At 40.2% G+C, this 18,193-nt stretch overlaps 1 protein-coding gene across 1 annotated transcript in view; it reads left to right on the forward strand.

The window, feature by feature from the left end:
* FAM186A (family with sequence similarity 186 member A) overlaps positions 1 to 18,193 on the forward strand; it is an 87,278-nt gene that overhangs the window by 40,122 nt on the left and 28,963 nt on the right. Inside the window, exons 2-4 of the mRNA XM_057704169.1 lie at positions 1,840 to 2,056; positions 3,305 to 3,475; positions 13,682 to 18,140. Of these exons, the coding sequence (XP_057560152.1) occupies positions 1,840 to 2,056; positions 3,305 to 3,475; positions 13,682 to 18,140 (4,847 nt within the window). The remainder of the gene's footprint in view (positions 1 to 1,839; positions 2,057 to 3,304; positions 3,476 to 13,681; positions 18,141 to 18,193) is intronic.

Consider the following 18,193-nt stretch of genomic DNA (forward strand, 5'->3'; position numbering starts at 1 on the left):
CGATTGTCTGAAGTCAAATTGAGAGAGTAATTGATAAAGTTGGAAAAAGATGGAGCAGTAGTTCTCCATCTATCGGATTTACCATGCCCTATTAAAATATTTTTAACATTCCTTTTGTTCCTCTGAAATGAAATTCATAGATAAAATATCTATACTCATACTTAAAAAAGTTAATATGTAAGGGTAAATAAAAGTGCTAATTTATAACAACATGCATTTCCATGTGTAAATTTTAAGTCAAACTTCACTAGAAGTCATAACAAAGAAGTAGATAGAGGGACTTCCCTGATGGCGCAGTGGTTAAGAATCCACTTACCATTGCAAGGGACACGGGTTCAATCCCTGGTTTGGGAAGATTCCACATGCCACAGAGCAACTAAGCCTGTGCACCACAACTACTGAAGCCCGTGCACCTAGAGCCGCTGCTGCACAACAAGAGAAGCCACTGCAATGAGAACCACACTGCCCTGAAGAGTAGCCCCTGCTCTCCACAAATAGAGGAAGCTGGCACACAGCAACAAAGACCCAATGCAGCCAATAAATAAATAAACAAATACGTGCATTAATTTTTTAAAAAAGTAGATGGAGGCTTGCATCCTTATGTAGAATTAAAATAAATATGAAAGCTACGAATATAGGCTGCTACAAATGCAGGTTTATTGTACTGGCACAACATACTATTAGCAGTAGTGTATTGATAGTTGGTACTATGGTGTTTCAGAATGGTGAAATTTTATCGGAGGAATTCTAAAGAACATTTTTCTTTGATTTATATAATATTTGCATTCCTGGAAATTTCAGCAAGCAATTAAACTTGGTAAAAAATTATTTTCTGATTTTACTTTAAAAAGAGTAAGTTGCTAGGCTCGGATAATTATAAACAGATTTTTGTTTTAACCTATGTGAATATCCCATGATACCGTCAAAATTTATGCAGGATTGGGCCAGTTCTTTAATATGTATACTGTCCATTGCAGTGTAAGGTGGGCTGGCACCCCCTTAGCACCCTTTACTAAAAACAATAAATTTTCCCTCTCCTTCATTGTTACAACCAAAAATGCTTCCACAAATTCCTAAATGCCACATATGAGGCAGTAATTACCCCCACTGAGAAGTACTGGGATAAAGTGATGAACAGAAGAAATTTGCTGATAGATTCTTGAGGAGGGGAAATAATGAAATAACAGTAATGTTGTGGAATATTCTGACAGCTGCTTTCCAGGTGTAAGGGATAATTAAAAAAAAAGAAGTAACTTCCTTTAATTAATTAGTAATTGATTAGCTTGTTTATAGCAGTCACAGTTTATAAAGCATTTCACACATCTTACATGTCTCACATCAACTGTGAACGTAACATCATTATTTTGATGAGATGAGTCTGGGCAGCTTAGAATTAAGTGATTTACTACAAGTCATTTAAATGAGAGAGCTAGAGTTGGAATCCAGATATGGTTTCAAACCCAATATTCTTTTCATTATGTCATAGCAATGCTAGGATGAAGGCAGAGAAAAAAAAATTAAGAGGAAAATCTGAGACTCACAGAAAAACAAGAATTAGGGGACTTCCCTGGTCATCTAGTGGTTAAGACTCTGCGCTTACACTGCAAGAGGCACAGGTTTGATCCCTGGTCAGGGAACTAAGACCCCCACATGCCCTGTGGCCAAAAAAACCCAAAACCAAAACCAAAACAAACAAACCAAAAAACCCAAACTAGGATAGCAGGCCTTTGATTAGACAGCTTTATAGTCTTTCTCACTGACATTCTAAGAAGAAAGGTGATCAAAGCTTATTGTCAAACAGAAGATTTATTAATATATTCCCCCTTCTTATTCTTATAGGACATTAATATGAAGCTGGGTAACATAATGCAGAATGTGCAGCAGATAATAAATCGCTACACTATGGATGAGAATATGCACTCTGGAAGGAAAATATCCCTTACAGAATATAAGAAAAGGAGAGCAGGTTTGCTGGAGAAAATAGTTGCTTGTGCTAAGACTGCTGAAGTTAAAGAAAAGACTCTTGCCTACATTCTGGCCTGGCTGGGAGAATGGAGTAAGTTTCCAGAAGTGATTGGCACATACATACTACCAAATGTAAAATAGCTAGTGGACAGGGAGATCAACTCGATCCTTTGTGAAGACCTAAAGGGGTGGGATAGGGAGGGTGGGAGAGAGGCTCAAGGGGGAGGGGATATGGGGATATACGTATACATATAGCTGATTTACTTTGTTGTACAGCAGAAACTTAACACAATACTGTAAAGCAATTATACTCCAATAAAGATGAAAAAATTAAAAAAAAATAAAGTTAATGAAAAAGCTAGAGAAGAGAATTATAAGTAAATTTTGAAGGATTAGAAGAAGACTAAACAAGAAAAGACTAAGGTGGTTAGTTAGAGAACAGTTGCTCTCTGTTCTAGGAAGAATAAAATAAGGAAAATATAAGCTTGCTCCCTTAGTACCAGCTATGCTGGCCTTGCTTTTCTTCAAGCATGCCAGCATGCTCCCTTGCAGTGTCCTTATGCTTCTGGATTCCTTGCCTGGAACACTTTCCACCAGGGAGTCACATGACTCATTCTCTGCTTATACCTCACTTTAAAATGAGGTGTCCTCTGACCATTCTCTACCCCCCTTCTCTATCCTCAATCTCTACCCTCTGGCACTGTCCATTATTGTTTACTCTATTTTTGTCTATAGCATTTCTTACTGTCTGACATACCTTATAATTAATGTGTGTTTTTTTTTTAATTTTTTGTCTGTCTCCTTTCACTAGAATGTAAATAGTTATGAAGTCAGGAAATTTGTTTTATTCAATGCTGTATCTATCTTCAGGATCTAGAACAGTACATGACAGAGGAGACGCTGGTTGAATGAAAGAATGAATAAGCTAAGAACACAAAAAAGAGAAATTTCATTTAGTTACAAGAAATCTCATGTAACAAGGGTTATAAAATACTAGAAAACTTACCAAAGGAGTTAATTGGGGTTTAGATCCTCAATATTAAAGCACATGTTCACATTTTAGATACCTCCATCCCTGAAATCAGGGACCTAAATCGATTAGACACCTTTTAACCATATTTTAACCATATTTTCATGTCCAAGAATTCCTGTTCAGCCTTCTATTCCAAGTCTCTTCTTTTTTCATTTCTTCATAGAGAAAAGCCCCAGAATAGAAATAAGTACGAGATACCTATATTTCCCAATACTACAATATTGAGTACATAGCCAATATTATAAGCCTGTATGTTTATAGTTATTTATTTTTCTTCACAAAAGTAATTTTTTTGCCCCCTTCAAGATGTCATTTTGTCTGAGATGACTGCAGTCGATATTGATGAACGCCACCACTGTAGAGCACAAATGGAGATGTTACCAGAAACATTCAAAGCTATTGAGAGCAATGTCAAGCTACTGAGCAAATTTAGTACATCTTTGCTTGAAGAAAAGAAAAAACAAAAGAAAAAAACAGGTAAGAGTGCTCTAAGATATTGGTAACAGGTTTGACTTTTTCTAAAAAAGAGCTTTATTGAGGTGTAATTTATATACCATAAAATTTACCCACCCTAACTGTACAATTCAATGACTTTTAATATACTTAGAGTTGTGCAACTATCACCACAATCTAACTTTGGAACATTTTTATTATTCCCCAAAGATCCCTCAAGCCCATCTGCAGTCAGTTCTCATTATCCTACCCTCAGCCCAGACAACCACGAATCTATTTTTTATCTCAATAGATTGCCTTTCCTGGATATTTCATACAATGGAATCATATTTTATGTAGTCTTTTATGTCTGGTTTCTTTCATTTAGCGTAATGTTTTTGAGGTTCAGCCATGTTGTAGGATGTATCACTAGTTTCTTCCTTTCTATGGCCGATTGTACGTCACTGTTTGTGTATACCAAACTTTGTTTATCCATTTGCCAGTTCATGGACATTTGCATTGCTCCCACTTTTTAGCTTTTGTGAATAATGCTGCTATGAACACACATGGTGTAAGTTTTTATGTGGACATAAATTTTCATTTCTCTTTGGAGATACCTAGGAGTAGAATTTCTATATCATTTATTTATCCATTGCTGGTAAACTCATGTTTAACTTTTTAAGAAATTGTTAACTGATTTCCTGAGTGACAGCACCATTTAGGTTTCCATCAGCAATGTATTAGGGTTCCAGTTTCTTCACATCCTCAACAACACTTGTTATTGTCTGTCTTTTTTATTATAGCCTTTCACATCTTCTAATAGGTGTGAAGTGGTATTACATTGTGGTTTTCATTTGCATTTCCCTAATGACTAATGATGTTGAACATTTTTTTATGTGCTTATTAGTCATTCCTATATTTTCTTTGATGAAATGTGTATTCAAATACTTACCCATTTTTATTATTGAGTCTTAAGAGTTTCATATATATCCTAGATACAAGTCCTTTATCAGAAAAGTGATTTGCAAATGCTTTCTCCTAGTCTGTGGCTTGTCTTTTCATTTTCTTAATGGTGCCTTGAAGCCCAAAAGTGTTTAATTTTGATGAAGTTCAATTTATCATTTTTTTTTCTTATATGGATCATGGTTTTAGTGTTGTATTAAGAACTGGTATCAGTCAGTGTTCAAACATGAAAGCAGAGCCAGAAGGAGATGATATATAATGTATCTACCCATCTATCACATTGCAATTGAGGAACATACTTTGTATTACTTTAATCCTTTTAAATTTATTGGGACTTGTTTCATAGCCTAGCATATGATCTATTCTGGAGAGTATTCCATGTGTGCTTTTTTTTTTTAAATAAATTTATTTATTTATTGGCTGTATTGGGTCCTTGTTGCTGCACTTGGGCTTTCCCTAGTTGTGGAGAGTGGGGGTTACTCTTCGTTGTGGTGTGCTGGCTTCTCATTGTGGTGACTTCTCTTGTTGCAGAGCACGGGCTCAAGGAGCACAGGCTTCAGTAGTTGCAGCACGAAAGCTCAGTGGTTGCAGCTCGCACGTTCTAGAGTTGTGGCACACTGGCTTAGCTGCTCCGCAACACGTGGGATCTTCCCGGACCATGGCTTGAACGCGTGTCCCCTGCATTGGCAGGAGGATTCTTAACCACTGCATCACCAGGGAAGCCCTCCATGTATTCTTGAAAAGAATACATACTTGGATGTTGTCAGGTGGAGTGTTTTATAGTTGGTTTACACTGTTGTTCTAGTTTTCTCTATATATCTTCACTGGTTTTCTATCTAGTTGTTCTATCTATTATTTGAGAGTGGGATATTAAACTCTCCAACCATCATTGTTATGTCTCTCTTTAATTTCGTCAGTTTTTTGCTTCCTGTATTTTAAGGTTCTGTTGTTAGATGCACATTTATAATTGTATTAGCTTCCTGATGAACTGACACTTTTATCATTATAAAATGTCCTTTGTTGTCTCTAGAGCCATTTTGTTTTTGTTTTTGTTTTTGTTTTTTTGCCATAAAGTCTATTTTGTCTGATGTTAGTATAGTCTCTCTAGTTCCCCTGTGGTAACTCTTAGCAAGATTGAATCTTTTTTTTTTTTTTTTTGATCTTTGCAGTGAATCACTTTGTTAACTCAAAATGTTTGTCTTATAATAAATTAGAGGATATACATGTGTCTTGATATAAGTTTTGGAAGAGGTAATGGGTTGGAACATTTACATCCATGGTTCTCAGTGCCTTCCATGGGAGGTGGTCTGGGTCTGGATGCATTTTTTAATTTTTATGACTGGGGGATAGGTGCTGCTAGGACTAGGGGCATTTAGTAGAAGCAAGGAATGCTGGTAAACATTGTACAATACACAGGGCAGCTTCACACAACAAAGGATTACCTGACCCAAGATGTCAAGAGTGTCAAGGTTGAGAATCCCACCTCCAACACACACAGACATATTCCAGAACCTCTCACCTTCAGTTACTCCAGAATTTTTCAGTAGTTTTTTAGATCAATTCACAGAACCTCTCACTTTCTTCAGATTTACAAGATTGAATCTGTGTTGCTTATAGTTTAATCTTGTGGGTTTTTTTTTTTAATACAACCTGTCAATCTCTGACTTTTGACTGGAGTGTTTAATTAATTCATATTTAATGTAATTATTGATATGCTTGGATATATAACTGCTATTTTGCTGTTTTCCATTTGTCTGATATATCTTTTTTTTTCTTCTATTCTTTTATTGCTTTCTGTGTTAAACAGATGTTTTCTAGTGTACCTTTTAATTCCATTTTTTCTTACGTTTCTGGAGTAATTTTCTTAGTGGCTGTTCTAGGAATTGTAGTATACACCTTAAATTACCACAATCTGCTTCAGATTAGTACTAACTTAATTCCAGTAAAATATAGAATCTTTGCTTCAAAAGCTCCATTCTCTTTCCCTCCTTTGTGCTTCATCATATATATTATATATTTATGCATTATAAGCCCAACAATATAGTTTTATAATTATTGTTTTATATGATTGTCTTTTTAGTTGACTAAGGAAAAAGAAAAAAAATTTTTACTGTCTTTTTTATTTACCTACATATACTGGTGCTCTTTATTTCTTTGTGTGAAATTGCATTATCCGCTGGTGTCATTTTCTTTCTTTCTTTTTTTTTTTATTAATTAACTCATTTATTTATAGGCTGCGTTGGGTCTTTGTTGCTGTGCACAGGCTTTCTCTAGTTGCAGCGAATGGGGGCTACTCTTCATTGTGGTGTGCGGGCTACTCAGTGTGCTGGCTTCTCTTGTTGTGGAGCACGGGCTCTAGGTACACAAGCTTCAGTAGTCCTGGCATGTGGACTCAGTGGCTCGTGGGCTTAGTTGCTCCATGGCATGTGGAATCTTAGTTCCCTGACCAGGGATTGAACCCTGTCCCCTGATTGGCAAGTGGATTCTTAACCACTGTGCCACCAGGGAATTCCTCATTTGCTTTTGACCTGAAAGACTTCTTTACACTGTCTTGTAAGGCTGGTCTACCAGCAACAAATCTTTGCTTATCTAGGAATGTCTTCATTTCACCTTTTTTTTTTTAATGATTAAGCCTCTTAATTGACCATCTTTTTTTAAATTAATTGATTTATTTTTTATTTATTGGCTGTGTTGGGTCTTTGTTGCTGTGTGTGGGCTTTCTCTAGTTGCAGTGAGTGGGGGCTACTCTTCATTGTGGTGCTCGGGCTCCTCATTACAGTGGCTTCTCTTGTTGCTGAGCACAGGCTCTAGGCATGCTGGCTTCAGTAGTTGTGGCAAATGGGCTCAGTAGTTGTGGCTCATGGGCTCTAGAGCACAAGCTCAGTAATTGTGGCTCACAGGCTTAGTTGCTCTGCAGCATGTGGGATCTTCCTGGACCAGGGCTTGAAACCTGTGTCCCCTGCACTGGTAGGCAGATTCTTAACCACTGTGCTTCCAGGGAAGTCCTTCACATTCTTTTTTTTTAAATTAATTAATTAATTTATTGGCTGTGTTGGGTCTTCAATGCTGCACACTGGCTTTCTCTAGTTGCAGCGAGCGGAGGCTACTCTTCATTATGGCGCACGGGCTCCTCACTGTGGTGGTTTCTCTTGTTTGTGGAGCATGGGCTCTAGGCATGTGGGCATCAGTAGTTGTGGCACATGGGCTCAATAGTTGTAGCTCATGGGCTCTAAGGCACAGGCTCAATAGTTGTGGCACACAGGCTTAGTTGCTCTGTGGTATGCGGAATCCTCCCGGAGCAGGGATCAAACCCATGTCCCCTGCATTGGCAGGTGGATTCTCAACCACTGTGCCACCTAGGAAGTCCCCCTCACATTCATTTTTTAAGGCAGTTTTAGATTTAGAGAAAAATTGAGAAAATAATAAACTTCCATATATTTCACCATATTTTATTATTAATATTTACATTAGTATGATGCATTTGTTATAGTTAACAAACCAAAATTGAGACATTATTAACTAAAGTTTGTAATTTATTAATGATTCCTTGTTTTTTCCTAATGCCCTTTTTCTGTTTCAGGACCTCATCCAGGGTACCAGATTACATTGAGTTGTCATGTCTCCTTAGGCTTTCTTGTCTGTGACAGTTTCTCAGATTTTTCCTTGTGTTTGATGCTCCTGACAGGTTTGAGGAGTACCAGTCAGGTGTATTGTAAGATGCTCCTCTATTGGAATTTGTCAGATGTCTTTCTCATATTTACCCTGGGGCTATAGCATCTGGGGAGAAAGATCACAGGGGTAAAGTACCATTGTCACAATATCATTCCAAGGGTACATATTATCAAATGACTTATGACTCAGTGCTGACCTCAGTCACCTAACTAAAATAGTGCTTATCAGGTTTCTCCACTGCAAAGTTACTCTTTTTCCTCAGTCTCCACACTGTGCTCTTTAAAAGGAAGTCTATATGCGCAGCCCACATTTCAGGAATGGGGGTTATGCTCCCCCCGCTCTAGTGTGGAGTATCTACATAAATTATTTGAAGCTTTTAAGCACCTGAGTTTGTCTCTTATCCCCTATTTATTTATTTGCATCAAAATGAACTCATAGATATTTAATACTTTGTGTTAGAATCTAATACTACTTTATTTTCTCACTCAAGTTCCAGCTTTGACCATCAGGACCTCTTTCAGCTGATTCTTTTTTTAAATTAATTAATTAATTAAATTTATTGGCTGCATTGGGTCTTCGTTGCTGCACACGGGCTTTCTCTAGTTGTGGAGAGTGGGGAACTACTCTTCACTGTGGTGCGCAGGCTTCTCATTGCAGTGGCTTCTCTTGTTGCGGAGCACAGTCTCAATAGTTGTGGCGCACAGGCTTAGTTGCTCTGTGGCATGTGGGATCTTCCCGGAGCAGGGATCCAACCCATGTCCCCTGCACTGGCAGGTGGATTCTTAACCACTGCGCCACCTAGGAAGTCCCTCAGTTGCTTCTTGTGCCCCTTTGACATACCCCCATCAATGTGGTTTATTCTCTTATCTTTTTTTTTTTTTAAAGTACTTCCTTACTTTCTAGTACTTACAAGATGCTTCAGGTTCATCTTGAATATTTCCTGCCCCAGTTCTAGAACCGGCCATTTCTCCAAGGACTTCTGGTTCCTTTTATTGGAGAATACTATTAAAAACCAAGATCTGGTTGCTACGAGTGGTCATTGCTACTAGGATGTCATCTCTGTTCAGCCGTCTCATCTGACAGAGCAAAACCACATGTGTGTGTGCACTGACCCATGAACATACACATATCTATAAACATTTATGTATATTATCATCTGTAACTACATTAAGCTAAACATGAGTTCTTAATGTCTCTAATTCATCATCACATGGATCATTCCACCTCCCTCCTCTTGCTTATGGGCAAATTGCTACCCAAACATAGAGGAACCTATTCCTATCATCTGCCACCCATTTAATTAATGGTTCACTTCCAGTATACATGTATAGCAGTATCAGGATTATTAACCCATACCCCCTTGGGAAACAACTTATCAACTAGAGTACAGCCCTTACATGTAGTTCCTTTTGCCTTGATCTTACAGAATCCTTTCATTTCCAGTTACTTAGGTCAACAACTCTCCCCCTTCCCCAGCCCTGCCATTTCTTTCAGTGAGGTAGGGTCATACATTTCTAATACAGTTAGATTCTCCTATCACAGTCTCAATTCCTTCCTGGGATCCCCTTACCTTCTACACGGTTATTTTTTTAAATTTGCCTATTGCTTTCACTGTCTGTGCTGTAGAGTTCTATGGGGTTTCACAAATGTATATTGTCATGTATCCACCATTACAGTATTTTACAGAATACTTTCTCCATCCTAAAAATCCCCTGTATTTAATCTTTCCCCTCTCTCTCCAAGACTCTGGCAATCACTGTTTTTTTAGTGTCCCTGTAGTTTTGACTTGTCAAGAATATCATATAATTGGAATTATGTAGTATGTAGCTTTTCCAGACAGGTTTCTATCTCTTAGCAATACACATTTAAGTTTCCTCTATATCTTTTGGTGGCTTAATAGATTATTTCTTTTTATTGCTGAATGATATTCAATTGTATAGCTGTACCACAGTTTGTTTATCTCCCTATTGAAGGACATTTTGGCTGCTTCCAGGTTTTGGTGATTAAGAATAAAGCTACTATAAAAATTCTCATGCAAGTTTTTTTGTGTGGACATAGGTTTTCAAGTTAATTGGATAAATACCTAGAAGCATGATTGCTGAATCATATAAGACTACATTATTTTGTAAGTAATTTTGTAAGAAACTGCCAAACTATCTTCTCAAGTATCTGTACCATTTTTCATTCCCACCAGCAATAAACAAGAGTTCCTGTTACTCTAAATCCTTACTAGCATTTGGTATTTTTTTTTTAGCTATTTTAATAGATGTGTTAATATTTCATTGTAATTTCAATTCTCTAATGACAAGTGATATTGAGTGTCTTCTCATATGCTTACTTGCTGTTGGTATGTACTACTTCTTACCTTCATTTAAAACAAATGAGTTGTACATGCATGCTACTTTGAGGAGAATGTACTTACTTCAGTGAATGGATGTGTCAGACGTTCTGAATGCATTTAGAGAAGTGTTTAAAAATACATGTATTAACTATGGATATATGAGTGTTCACTGCAAGCTACTTTGAGAGGAGTGTTATTTCAGTGAGTGGATATAACAGCTCTTCTGTAATACATTTAGAGAAGTGTTTAAAAACACACACAATAAGGATGGTTATAAGAGTTGTACGAGGGTGACTCAAAAATTATCCACACAGCAGTTGTATTAAAGCTTCTGTAAATTCTAAAGCCAGAGTGCGAATAATTTTTGACTCACCCTCTTACACGCATACTACTTTGAGAAGACTATTATTTTAGGTAATGGATGTGATAGACATTTTGTAATGCATTTAGAGAAATGTTTAAAAACATGCAATAATGCTGGTTGTGAGAGTTGTACATGCATGCTACTTTGGGAAGAGTGTTACTTCAGGGAATGGATGTCTTACCTTCTAGTAATCTAGCATCAAGTTTGCTGGTTATTTTTGAAGAATAGTTTTACTGGATATAGAATCCTTGGTTAGCAGTATTATTCTTTCAGCACTTTGAATATATCATCCCATTGCCTTCTGCTTCTGCTGTTTCTGATAAGAAGTGACCTGTTAAAATTTACTGTGGTTCCCCTGTTCTAAATGAGTCTCCTTTGATTGTGATTAGTCAATTTTCTCTCTCTCTCTTTTTAAATTTTTTAATTAATTTATTTATTTTTAAGGTCTTGGTTGCAGCAGACAGGATCTTCGTTGAGGCACGTGGGATCTTTCATTGTGGTGTGTGGGCTCTTCATTGTGGCACGCGGGCTTCTCTCTAGTTGTGGCGTGAGGGTTTTCTCTTCTTTAGTTGTGAACCTCAGGCTCAGAGTGCATGGGCTCTGTAGTTGTGGTGTGCGGGTTCCAGAGTGCGTGGGCTCTGTAGTTTGCTGCACACAGGCTCTTTAATTGAGGCGCGCAAGTTTAGTAATTGTGGCGCGCACGGGTTTATTTGCGACCGTGCATTGGAAGGCAGATTCTTAACCACTGGACCACCAGGGAGGTCCCCATTTTTCTCTTTTTGCTTTAAAGATTCTCACTTTGTCTGGCTTTCAACAGTTTGCCTATGATGTTCTAGGTATGAACCTTTCTGTGTTTATCGCACTTAGAATTTGCTGAGCTCCTTGAATGTGTAGATTAAGGTTTTTTTAAAATCAATTTGGGATGACTTGGCCATTATTTCGTTAAATATTTGTAATGCCCCCTCTCTTCTTTTTCTGGGACTTCTATTACGTGTACACTGGTATGCTTGATGGTGTCCCACAGGTCTCTGAGGCTTTGTTAATGTTTCTTGATTCTTTTTCCTCCCTGTTCTTCAGATTAGACAATCTCTAGTAACCTAGCATCAGATTTGCTGGTTATTTTCTCCTGTCAGCTCAAATATGCTGTTGAGCCCTTTTGGTGAATTTCTCATTTCAGTTATTGTACTACTCAATTCCAATTTTTCCACTTGGTTTTCTAATTTCCAACTCTTTATTGATATGCTCTATTTGATGAGTAATTGTCATCATATTTTTACTTTAAAATATGGTTTCTTTTAGTTTTTTGAATTTATTTATAATTGCTTCTTCTTCTTTTTTTTTGATAAGTCCAACATCTGTCCAATCCCTGTCCCTGGTCTCTGAGACAATTTCTATCAACTGCTTTTCCTCCTGTGTATGGGTCACATTTTTCTGTTTTGTTGCATGCTTTTTTTTTTTATGTTGAAAACTGGACATTTTAGATAACATATTGTAGCAACTCTGGATTTTGATTCTCCTTACAACCTCTAGAGTTGTTTTTTTTGCCTTTTTGTTATTTTTTTGGTGATTTGCCTGGACTAATTTGGTAGAGTCTCTATCCCCCGCAGTGGGCAACCACTAATATCTCTGCTCAGTTTTGTTTTGCTTTGTATGTATGTATGTATTTATTTGATGCATTGGGTCTTCATTGCTGCACATGGGCTTTCTCTAGTTGCATCAAGTAGCGAGCAGGGGATACTCTTCATTGTGGTGCATGGGCTCCTCACTGCGGTAGCTTCCCTTGTTGCAGAGCATGGGCTCTAGGCACGTGGGCTTCAGTAGTCGTGGAACATGGGCTCAATAGTTGTGGCACATGGGCTTAGCTGCGGCACATGGGCTCAATAGTTGTGGCAAAAGGGCTTAGTTGCTCCTCGGCATGTGGGATCTTCCTGGAGCAGGGATTGAAACTGTGTCCTCCACATTGGCAGGCAGATTCTTAATCACTGTGCCATCTAGGAAGTCCCTTATTTTGTTTTTAAATTTGTGTTTTTAATTTTTAAGCCTGAATTTTAGGGGTTGCTTTTGGGTCAGCATAGCTTAGTGGTCAGTCAATGATTAGTCAATCGTTAATTAATTAATCCAGATTGATCCAGTAAGGCTTCTACTCTTTGCTAATGGATATGTGTATGGGTTAAAGTTTTATTTCTTTGCTCCAGATCAAATCAACCCCCTCAGGTAGTACAGCTGTCAGTCTTCACAGCCTGCCTCACTCTGGTAGAACTACCAGGCTGTAGGCCTGAAGAACTGGAGATGGAAGCAGCTCCAGGTTAAAACATCACAGCAAATTTTTCTTGAATAAATTCTTCTCAATTAGTTGTATGCATTTCATCAGTCTCCAAAATCCTAAAATGATTGTTTTGGGCAGTTTTGCTCAGTTTTATCATTGTTTTTTTGGGAAAAATTTGCTGAGTTTCTCATTCAGCCATTTTGGAAATTCCTTCAAATGTTTGCCTTCTATCCTTTTGTGATCCTTTTGAAAGAACAAAGATTAGCTGCGACTCAGAAAAAGGTGAAAAGAAAGATAGGAACCCAAGAAAGAAAATGGAAAACACCAAGCATAATGAAAACCAAAGGAAAGTTTTGGCTTACATTACATCTAATCTCAAAATTGTAACTGAAAGTAAGTTGAGGTCACAGCTGAGTTCTTCTCCTAAACTTTGGAAGAAGAACTTCTAGATGATTGTGGGAAAAGAGTTATTCTTTTGAAAATAATGCCGTTTATTTTGGGCCAAACTTTCCTGATGAAACTTTATCCTATATCTGTCTGTTAATTTAGGATAAATTCTTTAGGCTTAAACATAGAGCACAGCACAAAAGAAGAAATGCAATCTCATTATCTTATGTTTTATGTTCTTCTTTTTCCTTCTTCTAGCATCTAGAGGTTCTCTATGGAAATCTTGGAAAGAAAGAGTTATAAAGAGACCTGCAACAGCTCATGCTTTAAGACCAGATCAGATGATTAGTGATCAATTTGCAGCAAATACAAAAGTTTCAGAAATCCAAGATATGCTACAGGAACTCATAGGTACTGCAATGTTCAATAAATTGGAAAACAATGCTATTAAATATATATCATCAACAACAGTAAATCTTTCTAAAGCTTTGAGTACACTAAAAGAGGAAATGAAAGTTATTAACCTCCAAAGTGCTGATATGTATACAAGTGAGACAAGTGAAAAAGAGATTTCCATGAAGATAATACAAGATCTCAGTAAAAAAAATGAAATGCTTCAGCAGAAACTTCAAGTAGCAGAAGAAAAATATGAACAACTTATTCAATCCAAAGGTGTAGAACAGCAAGCATTGCCCACATCAACATTGAAAGTGTTACCTGAGCCATCTCCACAATCAGCCATTAGCCAAGCTGACACAGAAGACAATATGGACAATATTTTGGCCAAAGAATTTGAAAACATAGATGAGGCCCCCAAAAAAGGGACCAAAGCCTTGGGGATCAAGTGGGACTTATCTCTTTCATATACAGCCCAAGCTGAAACAATTCCAGATTTAATTGACCAGCAATACCCTTTACCTGAAAATAACCAGAAAAAGTCTTCTGAAGAAATCACTGAAGAGATCACTGAAGATAAAATATCAGTGAAGAAAGGCGGTGACTTTCAGGAAGATGGAACTGATCAGTACCAATTACAGAAAGAAAAGCACACAAAAGGTCCATTTGGGCAGGAGACCTCTGAATCAAATGTGAATGATGATAAAGGTAAACAGAAAGTCTCAGGGACCAAACTTGATCACCACTTTGAATCACAAACACTGGAAAAGAAGAGAAAAGAAATAAAATTCTTTCCTGAAGCCAAATCAAAGTCACTCACTGAATCAAAAAGTCAACATTTCCCTTCTGACACAAAGAGCCAAGGTGGCAAAAGTGGAACAAGTAGTTTATGGGAACGACTCAGAAAAGCCAAACCTGAATATTCACATAGCAAAAGTCATATTTCTTCAGAGAATAAAGAGGAACTCACCACTGAGTCAACGGACAAGGAAGACAGAAGTGAGATGAGTAGCCGAGAAGAGCCATCCAGTTTGAGCCAACTTGATTATTCCTCTGAGAAAATGAGAATGAAAAAAAAGAAACACCAAATTTCTCCAGGAGCCACTACAAGCAAAGAAGAAAAAACTGAAGAGAAGGATATGTCAGTCTTCACCAAGAAAGGCAAGTCTTTAGAACTTGTTAAATCACAATCTAGGATAACTAGAGAGACTTCAAGAATTCCAGACAGCAAAAGTGAACAAAGTAACCTAGAAGAATTTCAGAAAGCCATAGTGTCATTCCTAAAAGAGAAAATTGATAACATAGGAAAGCCTTTGGATAAAAAGACTGTGTCAAAAGGAGAGTTATTATTAAAAAGAGCAGAAGTTGAAAAGTTAGGAATCATAAAGGCAAAAATGGAGGAATATTTCCAAAAAGTGGCTGAAAATGTGACAAAAGTCTTGAGAAAATACAAAGATATAAAAAATGTCGGACAATTTGGAGAGAAACCTATGAAACAAAAAAAGGTAGTCTCATTTATGCCTGAATTGCATTTTCAGAAGCAGATTAGTGCAAAGTCGGAAATTAGCACCTTACTTTCACAGGAGAACCTTGACCCACTAACTGACAATTTAATACAAATGATCTTGACTGAAATAGAAAGTGAAAGGGATGTGCCAGTAGCCTCAACTGTGGGGAAAGACCATAAGGACAAGGAAAAACAAAGGCTAGAAGAAAGGAGCTATGAGACGATAAATAAGAGTTTGGAGAAGGAAGAGGCATGGCTCCCAGTGAAGGAGGGAAAACAAGGGCAACAGAAGCAGAAACAGTGGCAAGAAGAAGAGGTGTGGAAGGGGCAGCAAAAACAGAGGATGAAAAAGCAGACTGAGCTAGATGAGAAGCAAAAGCAAAGGGAAGAGGAAAAAGAAGGGCATCAGAAGTCAAAGCAGCAGCAGCTGGAAGCATGGAAGCAAAAAATGAAAGATAAAGGAGTGCCCTTGGAGAAGGAGAAAAGACAGCAGGTGATGCAGGTTCAGAAGGAAGTGGGACATCTGGTGCAAGAAAGTAGTTGGGAGAGAGAGGAGGAGAAGCAGAAGCCTAGGAGAAGGATAGAGGACTATGAAAAGCAGAAGCAGGAAACAGCAAAGGAGATGAAGACTTTTGAAAAACTAGAACAAGTGCTCAGTCAAACTTCAATGACATTGTCTTCCAGGTGGAGGAGCATACCAAAAGATGCATTACATTTACACCAAAGAAAAGAATTCAATGGGAATCTTAAGAAATTAGAGAATCAGGCTGATGGAAAGCACCCCATACCAATCACTCCTCCTATCTCCATACAATCTTCCTCACCTGGAGCCTTTTCTCTTTCTGGACAGTCTCCCACAAAGTCCATCACTCTTACCCCTCAGCAGGCACAGGCAGTGGAAATCGACCTCACCCATGAAGAGGCCAAGGCACCGGGAATCACCCACAGCTCTTATCAGGTTCAGGCATTGGGGGAAATTCCTACTCCCAAGATGTCTCAGGGTTTGGAAGCAGCCCACATACCTGAGCAGGCCCAGGCTCAAGGCATCACTCTGATCCCTCAGCAGGCCAAGGCACTGGGGATCATTCTAACCCCTGAGCAGGCCCAGGGACAGGTGGTCACTCTCACCCCTCAGCAGGCCCAGGCCCTGGGAATCACTCTCACCCCTCAGCAGGCCCAGGCACTGGGGACGTGTGTCGCCCCTGAGCTGGCCCAGACCCTGGGGGTCACTCTCACCCCTCAGCAGGCCCAGGCCCTGGGGGTCACTCTCACCCCTCAGCAGGCCCAGGCCCTGGGGGTCACTCTCACCCCTCAGCAGGCCCAGGCACAGGGGATCACTCTCACCCCTCAGCAGGCCCAGACCCTGGGGGTCACTCTCACCCCTCAGCAGGCCCAGGCACAGGGGGTCACTCTCACCCCTCAGCAGGCCCAGACCCTGGGGGTCACTCTCACCCCTCAGCAGGCCCAGGCACAGGGGGTCACTCTCACCCCTCAGCAGGCCCAGGCACAGGGGGTCACTCTCACCCCTCAGCAGGCCCAGGCCCTGGGGATCACTCTCACCCCTCAGCAGGCCCAGGCCCTGGGGGTCACTCTCACCCCTCAGCAGGCCCAGACCCTGGGGGTCACTCTCACCCCTCAGCAGGCCCAGGCACAGGGGGTCACTCTCACCCCTCAGCAGGCCCAGGCCCTGGGGATCACTCTCACCCCTCAGCAGGCCCAGGCACAGGGGGTCACTCTCACCCCTCAGCAGGCCCAGACCCTGGGGGTCACTCTCACCCCTCAGCAGGCCCAGGCACAGGGGATCACTCTCACCCCTCAGCAGGCCCAGGCACAGGGGATCACTCTCACCCCTCAGCAGGCCCAGGCACAGGGGATCACTCTTACCCCTGAGCTGGCCCAGGCACAGGGGGTCACTCTCACCCCTCAGCAGGCCCAGGCACAGGGGATCACTCTCACCCCTCAGCAGGCCCAGGCACAGGGGGTCACTCTCACCCCTCAGCAGGCCCAGGCACAGGGGATCACTCTCACCCCTCAGCAGGCCCAGGCACAGGGGGTCACTCTCACCCCTCAGCAGGCCCAGGCACAGGGGATCACTCTCACCCCTAAGCAGGCCCAGGCACTAGGGGTCACTCTTACCCCTCAGCAGGCCCAGGCACTGGGTATCCCTGTCACCCTTCAACAGGCCCTGGATTTGGGGGCCCCTTTCAGTTTAGGACAGGCACAAGCATTGGAGGTTTCTCTCTCTCCAGAACAGTTCAAGGAATTAGAGATTCCTCTCACCTCAGATAAAGCCTATACCTTAGATTCTCCCCACATCCCAGAACAAATCCAACCTTTGGGAGCCCCTTTCACCCCAGGGGAGGCCCAGTCCACGGGTATTACTCTTAGGTCTAAGCAGGACCTAAAATCAAGAGTTCCTCTCATTATTGAGCAGCCCTCACTACCCTGGGCTCGTCCTCCTTCAAGACGTACCCCGAAAGTTGGGATCTTTTCCATGACGGATAAATCTGTCACAACACATGCTCCTCACATACCTAAGCAGTTCCCAGGATCGTCTGCTCCTACTGCTAAGAAGTCCCCTATATTTGAGGTCTTTTCTACTTTTTTCCAGGTATCAAAGTTTCCTCTTACACAAGCCCCCTTTGCCCCTGGGAAATCCTTGGGAATGAGGGTTCCTTCAGACCCCGGGAAGCTCCTAGCACTACAGACTTTTCCTTCCTCTAGACAGACTCCAGTTTCTAAGGGTCAATCCACCTCTGTTCAGTTCCCAACACCAGTTCCCAGCCCAGCATCTGGGCCCTCTCCCACTCCAGGGCAGCCCCTTGCTCCAGAGGCCCTTCTTAGTTCTAGGCAATTCTTCGTATCTA

Source organism: Hippopotamus amphibius, chromosome 12, assembly GCF_030028045.1.
Source record: "Hippopotamus amphibius kiboko isolate mHipAmp2 chromosome 12, mHipAmp2.hap2, whole genome shotgun sequence".
NCBI lineage: Eukaryota > Metazoa > Chordata > Mammalia > Artiodactyla > Hippopotamidae > Hippopotamus > Hippopotamus amphibius.